This window comes from Mastomys coucha, unplaced genomic scaffold (genome assembly GCF_008632895.1).
Source record: "Mastomys coucha isolate ucsf_1 unplaced genomic scaffold, UCSF_Mcou_1 pScaffold22, whole genome shotgun sequence".
Lineage (NCBI taxonomy): Eukaryota > Metazoa > Chordata > Mammalia > Rodentia > Muridae > Mastomys > Mastomys coucha.
In genome coordinates, this window is record NW_022196905.1 from 107,911,411 (window position 1) to 107,920,548 (window position 9,138).

Below are 9,138 nucleotides of genomic sequence, written 5' to 3' on the forward strand. Positions count from 1 at the left end.
CATGCAGAGAGGTACAGCTGCAGCCCCTTCTCAGCCTCTCTGTGTCCAGGCTGCATCAGTGGGTTAGTCAGATCTAGTCAACCTGACCCCAGGAGGCCTGGAGCCTTCCCCTGAATGACCCCGCCCCAGCACAGCAGCTCCTCCCAGCAGCTGCTTCTTCATAATGACCCTCTAGGTTTGACCAGTTCAGGCCGATCTAATTATTTATGCAACTGTCACATGGGCAGTTGGTCGGAATGTCCTGGGTTCCAAGCCAGTTGGGCATCAAACGCACCAAAACCTGACTTTTTTTTCCTGACACATTAGGATGTGTCAAGCATGTCTGGTAAAGAGGGCACCACTTACTTGTGCCTTAAGCCCACTTAAGTTCCAGTGTCCAAATAACTGAGCCCCCAGTATACTTCTCTATAACACAGTTTTACACATGAAGAAACAGGTTCCAAGGTGGTTGATTGGGCAAGTGTGTGGAGCTCTGTGCTAATCCCCTAGACTCTACCTGTGTCCCCTTTCCCTCTCTGTATTTTGCTTAATATTTCTCCATTTTAGCAAACCATCCATTTGAGTATGTGCTGTGTCCAGTCCCTAGAGAATTAAAAAACTGCAGATGCTCTTGAGACATTTCAGCACAGGCCAACACATAGACAGACAAATAGACAGACAGACAGACACAGAGATGCATATACAGACACACAGACAGACACACATATATATACACACATGCATGCATACATACATATGGACATACATACATATATGCAATCCCTAGAGAAGTCTGGTCATAAGACTTACTAGACAGAAGCTGTATCAGCAAATGAGATCGCATTCACAGAATTAGGTTAACTCTTTGAAGTCTAAGTCATGGAAAGCATTTCCCTGCATCCTTTCCATGCACAGTTCTAAGGAGGGGCCTGACTGGCAGAGAGAGAATACAGAAAAGACAAACACAGATACACACAGATATGGGGGGACTGAGTGGTCTGAGCTCTGGGCTGAAGGAACTGTGGCACCTGGGGAGCTTTTACAAGTTTCCTCGGAAGTGTTTGCAATTTATAGTTAACAGGGAGGAGGAGCTCAGGGCTGGCAAGGAGGCAGGGTTATTACCTATAAAAAAGGGAACAGAGTTTATGGTTTACAAGTGAACAAGGAGGCAGGTGTAGCTGGGCTTGATTGGCATAGTCTCTGTAGGGGACAGTCTTCAGGCCATACACATCCAGAGTGGAAAGTGATGGCGGACAGACTGCACAGTCTCAACACTTGCTCTTGGTGCCCCCAGGAAGGTTTTGCTATGCCTCTGAATCTCACCTCAGGGGAAATGTGCAAATGCGTTCTTCCATGGGTCTGGGGTTCTGGAGTCTTTGACGTGGCCACTTCATGCCAACACACTTGTTCACTCAGGACTGTGCTTGCTAGGGACCGTCTCTGTTTCCCCACATTCAGGAAATAGGATAATAAGAGGTATAAAACATTACAAAGGAGCTTTTGGTAGGGTCTTTGCTCACTAGAACAAGCAACTATATTGCTTAGACAAACAGAAAGCTGTTCACTTCCAGTTTTGGAGGACAGACATGTCCATGTCTGCTTAAAGACAGAGCTGTCTGTGCCTGAATGTTCCAGATTTCTGAAGCTATAGACATGTGTCTCTGTCTGCCTCCTCATAGCTCTTGATGAAGTCCCTGGCTGACCTTGGCTTCCAGGTACACCACTCTACACTGTCACCACATGTCCCTGTTGCCTCTGTGTCTCTATGTCCACACTTTCTTCTCATCTGAGTGATGGTCATTCAATTAGAGTGCACAGCAATGCAGGACAAGCTCAGCACAATTAAAGGGAACTGATTTCTAAAATCAGGCGCAGTCACTAGTACCGAACATTAGGCATGAACACCGGAGAACATGGCTCAGTCTATGACTTCCCTGAACAGCTGATTTGACCCAGCAGAGGCAAGAGCTAGAGATTTATACATCAGTCAGCTGAACTACATAAACAAGCATCAAGTCAAAGTCATACTAAAGATACATAATAATAAGTAAGCTATCAAGCACATGGGGAATGGGTGGAAAGAGAATCAAGGAAGAGATGACAAGAATTTGTGAACCAGGAAGAGCCGGAAGCTCTCAGATCTTAATTAAACCTTCAACCAGATATTAGCAAGCCAAAAACATTATAAAACTCACATCACATTGACCTAGTTGGGGTCAAGAGAGGCAGAAAACTAACAAGAGCCAAGTATCACTTGTAGAGGCTCATCAAAGTTCAACCCAGCTATAGACAGAAGGGAAAAAGATGTGTTACAGACAGTGATAAGGGGAGTGGGCAACAGAATCTCTGGTGCATTGCTGGGAATACCTAAGAAGAAATGGCTCTGTCGGTTCTGAAAATGTTAAAGAGCCACCATGTGGCTCAGCAATTCATACACACAGGAGAAATATAACATGTTATATCACATGTTCACCATGCCACTATCTAGAATAGCCAAGCTGTGGGAAGAAGCCATTGTTATCAACTGATACATGAGAAAACAAAACTACAACCATAAAGGAGGCACAGGCTGATGTAGCACCAGTATGGCACTGACTGACACAGTACAGGTGTGGAGCAGGTGAAGAGCAGGTGTAGCACAGGTGCAGTGCAGGTGCAGCACAGGTGTAGTTCAGGTGCAGTGCAGATGCAGGATGCAGATGCAGGATGCAGTGCAGGTACAGCACAGATGCAGTGCAGATTCAGGGTGCAGTGTACATGCAGTGCAAGTGCAACACAGGTGCAGCGCAGGTGCACACCACAACACAGTGCATCATAATAACAGACACTAAAACCAACAGATTGAGCAATGTGGTGTAGATCTGTCGGCATGAGATGTGCAGAACACCTGAAATATCTATAGAGACAGCCCATAGCCTTGTGGATAGAGAGAGCACTGACTGATTCTGGGAACCGGGTTTCATACCGGGATGGTGAAAAGCACCCTGAAATCAGGTAGCAGAATGGCTTTGAGGCTGCAAACGCCAAGAACACACTTGACAGTCTATGAGTTATTTCTGATTACAAAAAGAATACAGCCTGAAAGTCTGACTTCAAGCATGGGACACTGGATTAACCCTATTCCCTCCCCAACCAGTCCATTTGATGATCACTGTCCCACAGGCCTGGGTGGAGCCAGGGATGAGATAATCAGGCGGCCCCGCACTGCTCTTTGCCCAGAGCCCGTTCTGCTGTTGCTGAATGGCTGTGGGGTCACACAGTACATTTTCTTACTGAGGATCTTCCCCGGTCACATAACTGGTGACTCAGTAAGAGTCCACCATCTATCGTCCACATTCCACACCTGAGAGTTGCTGAAGAATTAGGCAGTGTAGGGTCAGAGCTATCGGGGACAGTGGTGGCTCTCCACTGACCAGTGGGCATTGGAAGCTACTAAATCATGGATCCATTTACCTGTCATGGAGCCCCCCTCTGTTTTTGTATCTGTTTTTCCTTTTCAACTCCTTTGTGGTCCAAGGAGTGTGTGTGAGCAGCAACTGAGTCTCCCTGTATCAACTAGTCATGTCCATCCACTTGAGAGCCCCGTGTCCCCACCAAGGAGGCTCCAGGGCAAGAGCAATGTACTGACATTTCCTGTTTCCTCCCTGGCTCGCTGAAGGTCCTGGTGGAGATGACTCCTTGTGAGGAGGAGGACCTGTCTATTATGAAGGTAAAGTTGCCCTTGTTTGTGATAGATGTGTTATTCCTCTGGTTTCTGTCTTTGTTAATCAGCTTCAAGTCTGACTCTATATACAATACATGGGACCTGTGGAATCGCCTTTGTGGGGGGCTGTAAGATACAAGCGTGCTGCCAACTGATGCCCGGTGGTTCTCACACTGGACACCACCACCCATTACCAACTTAGTCTAGCAAGCGCTTCCCTCTGCACACCTTTTCCTGTTTCAGAAAGAATTTTGTGGGCTGGAGAGATGGCTCAGCAGTTAAGAGCACTGACTGTTCTTCCAGAGGCCCTGGGTTCAATTCCCAGTAACCACATGGTGGCTCACAACTATCTGTAATGGGATCTGATGTCCTCTTCTAGTGTGTGAAGACAGAGGCCATGTACTCACATAAAAAAGAATTTTGTTCGAGCCACCCAATGCAGACTTGAGGGTGCTCCCATACACTGTGCCTCAGCATTTCCCTAAGGAGTGTGTGTGAGCAGCAACTGTTTGAGGGTCACATCCTTTGTCACCAGTTCCATCCAACTCTAGTGTCACTACTGTGACTGACTGATGAAACTGTGCCCACAGGAGTTGCCTTAATTCTGCCTTAACTTGCCTTAACTCTTAAACACTGGCTCTCCTTAGTGTTTTGTTTCTGTAACGCTGGCATTCTCTGCAGACCACCACGAAAAGTAGACATATTCCTGACTAATTCCCATCCTGAGAAAAAGATAAACATTAAGAAAGTTTAACTTTTCTGCATGGTTCTGTCTAAAGGTTCAAGTCCAGTCTTGTTCCCATTATCCTTTTGCATTAAACAAATGGGAGTTTTGTGACTGGACCCTGTGGACCAGTGACTGGACCCTATGTGACTGGACCCTATGGACCATCTTCTGTTGTCCCCAGAAGCAGCTCTGTCACACTGGCAGTGTGTGGATTTGTGGGCACAAGGGCTGGGAAGCCTCTGTGTATAACCTCGTAAAATAGATCCCATATGGAGAGGGCACAGATGTGAATGGCCCAGGCTACCTAAGCATAGATCCTGGTGGTGGTACTGTGAGGCATACCTCCATCACTCCACTATGGTATCACCTGACCGCCAAGGGCTGGATCCTAAGCCTTTGTCTAGAAGGAAGATAGCCTGTGGGGTTTTCCAGGCTGTGTCCATCACTGTAACTCGGGCACATCAGTCACACTGACTAGGAGGTACAATTAACAGCGCGTGGTTTGGTTTGGGATACAGATTCTGAGAGGCTGGAGGAATCTGACAGATTAGCATCTTGTAGCACTCTGGTCCTTCGGAAGGCTCACTCAGACGATACACATCAGAGCCTGGCTCTTGTCTCTAAGAACATGATGAAGACGTTCAGTTTCATCAGGAAACACACCCAAGGCTCAGAGACAAATAGCTCAAGGCCAACTTGCCATTTTGAGTCTGGGATACAGCACCCTGGTTCATCTGGGTCGGGAGTACTGGGATTGCGATTCTGAACTGTACGAGGAAGTCTCCTACTGTTAGAGCTAGCCGCTACTTAAGGCAGCAAAACATACGTGGAGGTAAAGGTGTCCCGAGATCAGTCATGGTGATCTGCTAATGACAGCGTTTCTGTATTTTCAAAGCATTTTAGTTAGATAGCGTCGTCTCTAAACGATTAGCGAGTAAATTATGTTGGAATATCTTCATAATCAAGGTAAAACTCTGAACGAAGGCTGATGTTACTCAAGCACAAATACACACAGCAGCATATGCGGACGCTACTGGAAGCAGAAGCTGGCCACTGTGCTCAGCCTCCAGGTACAGTAGCAGGGCAGGCTGGCCCCCCCCCCCCCCCCCCCCCCCCGACCTCAGCAAGCACTTCACACATGCCGCCTGGCCCCACTAGGTGGCCTTTAGCTTGTTTGTTTTTCCTGCCCCTTGCTGTCTCTTCTCAATCCATCTTTACCTCAGCTCAGGCTCCTGTGCAGCCCACAAGCAACCCTGTCAGTGTGCTGACAGTCCTACCGGGTCTTCCTCGCTGCCCTGAGGTCTTGCTGGACTCCCATCCAAACCCAGGAAACTCTGGCAGCATTCAGTAAGGATGAGATAGGTTTCATAGTGGCAGTTCCTAAATAGGTCGAAGCTTCCTCTAAGCGAGAACGTCCCTCCCCTGCGCCCTCTTCCTGCAAGCTGAGGGCCCTTCACTCAACAGCTGCCTTGCTCACGTGTCTTTTTGAAAAAGCCTCAAAGTTCCTTTTCCATGAGCCATCTTCTGCATGAATCCTTAGGTGAAAGTTCCTCTGGAATAAGGCCTGGCCACAGCCAGCAATGTCGCCAAATTCTGGTGGGAATCTGAGACGGAAGTGTGAACACGCAGGTAGGTTCTGAGATGGACAGCTAGCTCCAGCTAGGGCACCACAGGCTGAAGGGCAGAATTTTCCAGAAAGAGTACTATCAAATCTCAGGTAAATGTCATGTGTTGGGCTTACCTGATGTTCTGAGACTAAGCACATAGTACAGACTAGAGACATACAGGAAAGATTTTTTTTCCCCTGCTATTATTTTACTGGAGCTATAGGTCTCTGGCATCAAGCATACCTTTAGTAAACCTTTTCTTGCTTGGCTGGTTAAAAAACTTATCCTCCCCACCAGAGGTACACGGGTCCAAGCATCCTGAGTATAGAACAGGAATCACTTCCCACTGCCCTCCTGTTTCCAAACGTCTACCATTTGTTCCCAATGTTGCCACCTTTAGGGTATTTTCTGTTCCAGAAACACATGACATTTGTCTAAGATATGATACTGCTCTTTCTGAAAAACAAAAACAACAACAACAAAAACAAAACAAAACAAAAAACCTCTGCCCCTCAGCCTGTGGTGCCCAGGTTGGAACTAGCTGTCCATCTGGGCTCTGAGCAGGCTCAGAGGATGGAAGTGCCCCCCCAAGTCAGCACAATGTCTTCATTCTATCCCCGGTACTTTCGTAGATTCTGTACACAGTACCCACTGAAAAAGCAGAGCCAGGCCTTGATGTGAGCACCACTGAGTTAGTGTCCCAGCACCTCAGGGAAAAGCTAGACTTGTGCATGTACCCAGGGGTGGGAGTGGGAGGGCTTGAAAATATGGAAACAGATCAGGACAGGTGAACAACGCTAGAGCAGAATGCCAGGTAGGACTGGAGAGATGGCTCAGTGGGTAAGAGCACTGACTGCTCTTCCAGAGGTCCTGAGTTCAACTCCCAGCAATCACATGGTGGCTCAGAACCATCTGTAATGGGATTTGATGCCCTCTTCTGCAGTGTCTGAAGCAACAGCAACAGTGTTCTAACATTGAATAAATAAAAAAAATAATGGCAGGTAATGAGCCGGTCAGGTTTTCTCATAACTGGCCTCTCTGGGTCTTTGCAATACTGCACCTACTACAAGAAATGTCTAAGATATGATATGGCTCTTTCTGAATATTATATATATTAAGCAGTATATTATATCGCTTTAGATAAGAGTAACCATTCAGGAGCTCAGTCAGCCACATTTCACTTTCCATGTGGACAGGTTGTTCCTGGTGCAGAGGAAACAGTGTCACAGTCTCCTGAGCTGCTGCCCTGAGACTGGCCAGGCCTGTTCATCAAACCTACATCTGCTACATGCACCTCACAGCTGGGATTCCAGCTTGATAGATAGGCCACTGAAGAAACAAACTGAGAGGTGAATGTTTCAACTCCCCTGTCCCACTCCATGGCTTGCAATGATTGCCTCTGTTTGGTTGAAGGCTCCCGAGTCCTGAGAGTCCAGAGCAGGAAAGAGCAGAGAGACCTTCTGTACTCACTACTACGTTAGTCTGTTGTCTCTGGTATAACAAAATGCCTCCTGCGGGGACTCATAAACTAGAGGGAAATTTACGTCATGATCTGGGGGTTCAAGAGCACACTGTGGACATGCGCTTAGATTTCATGACGACTCACTGGTCACTACAACGTACTGGTGAGAATTCATATAAGGGACATTGTACAGTAATAAAGCTAGCTCACAGGATTGAGAGACCTGGTTTGCTCCTTTTATGTAATGATGCTAACCAAGGTCTGAGAAAGCGACATTAAACCCCTCCTAAGGCAGTGTCTCCAGTAACCCAATTACCTCCCAATAAGCTCTCCATTGCCACACACTGGGGTCTACACCTCCAGCCTCTGAACCTTGCTGGTCAAAGCACACCCAGACCACAGCAAACACTATGACCTCAACAGGCATGGAAGGAACAGGCTGGGCTCTCTCCACTAACACTCTTTCTGATGTTTCTATCTCCGAAGATTGGCGTGTGCACAGACCGTGGAACTGGAGTGATGAGTGAGGAGGTTCTTCAGGTAGAGAGATTTCCTGGGGTGGGACCCTGTGGGGGAATGTTTCCTGGGGAGGGGGAAGGAGTTGTGTGCACCTGCTGCTCTGAGACTAAGGCAGAGAGTATAGACTTTTTTTTCCTGCCGTTATTTTACTAACATATGAGCTGTAGGTCTTTGGCAACAAGCATACCATTAGTAAACCTTTGCTCGATTTGCTGGTTAAAAATAACCCTCCCCATCAGCCCTACTGGCCTTTGTTCAGCCTGTGCCAGCATTCTGCTCTGTGATGCTGCTTTTGGGTGTTTCTTGGTTGACACTCCTCCATCCAGAACTCTGCACAATTTGCATTTGGATTCTGATCTTCTCTGTTGACCCAGCATGGGGCAGATCTGGCAGGGAGGGCCTTGCTCATAGATGGCAGCTGGCCCTAGGGGTGGACTTGTGACCCAGGTAGAGGGTGAGAGGTCAACATCCCCCAGCAGTGGTAAGTATCCCCATGTCCTGTTCTGAAGTCTCTGTCCACTCCTGGTTTAAAGGACAGTGTCATAGGGGGTGAGTCCAGTGTATATCTCAGCTCCTTTTGGAGTACAGCAACTGAAATATGTCCTTGTTCTTTCTTGTTATTATTTTTCATCCAGGACTCATAATAATACCCAAAGCTAACTGTGTGTCCAGCTGCCCAATGCAGGCCAGCTGCCATAGAGGGCACGGCTGGGGGTTGGAGGTCGGGCGGCAGAGAGCAGCCTGCCTCATCCCCAAGAGTTAAACAAGATGAGCAAGCAGCTTCTAGGTAGCAGGTCCAGTGGTTTCTGCTTTACCCAACCCCACTTCTCCAAAGAGATGACACTGCCATGTCCTGACTCGGCCTGCAGGTCACGTTATTCGGGGGAACGAGGAGGGTCACAACCTGTGAATAAAGAATGGGCGAGAGAGACGACAGGACTCAAGGAAGCATTGCTTGTCAAGAGCTGTTTACTTAGTGCAGCAGAGCATATTTAAAGCAAAAATCTTGGAGGGGAGGGGGAGAGGAAGGAGGGAGATGGAGGGTTACAAACTCTTCTGGGGTTGAGCTCCCATGTGACAGGTGAGGAGGGGGTGGATGACAGGTGGAGAGGGGGTGGATTTCCGTGAATGTTCTTTTCCC

At 47.8% G+C, this 9,138-nt stretch overlaps 1 protein-coding gene across 9 annotated transcripts in view; it reads left to right on the plus strand.

The window, feature by feature from the left end:
- Nucleotides 1–231: 231 nt before the first annotated feature.
- LOC116068235 overlaps nt 232–9,138 on the plus strand; it is a 35,518-nt gene continuing 26,611 nt past the window's right edge. The window contains exons 1-5 of one of the 9 annotated variants that reach the window (XM_031337525.1): nt 232–1,694; nt 3,638–3,688; nt 5,376–5,479; nt 5,950–6,038; nt 7,213–8,018. In XM_031337525.1, the coding sequence (XP_031193385.1) occupies nt 7,947–8,018 (72 nt within the window). In that variant the 5' untranslated portion in view covers nt 232–1,694; nt 3,638–3,688; nt 5,376–5,479; nt 5,950–6,038; nt 7,213–7,946. Of the gene's footprint in view, nt 1,695–3,637; nt 3,689–5,375; nt 5,480–5,949; nt 6,039–6,952; nt 8,019–9,138 lie in introns of those variants that run through there. The other 8 variants (XM_031337534.1, XM_031337524.1, XM_031337527.1 and 5 more) reach the window with 8 other exon arrangements.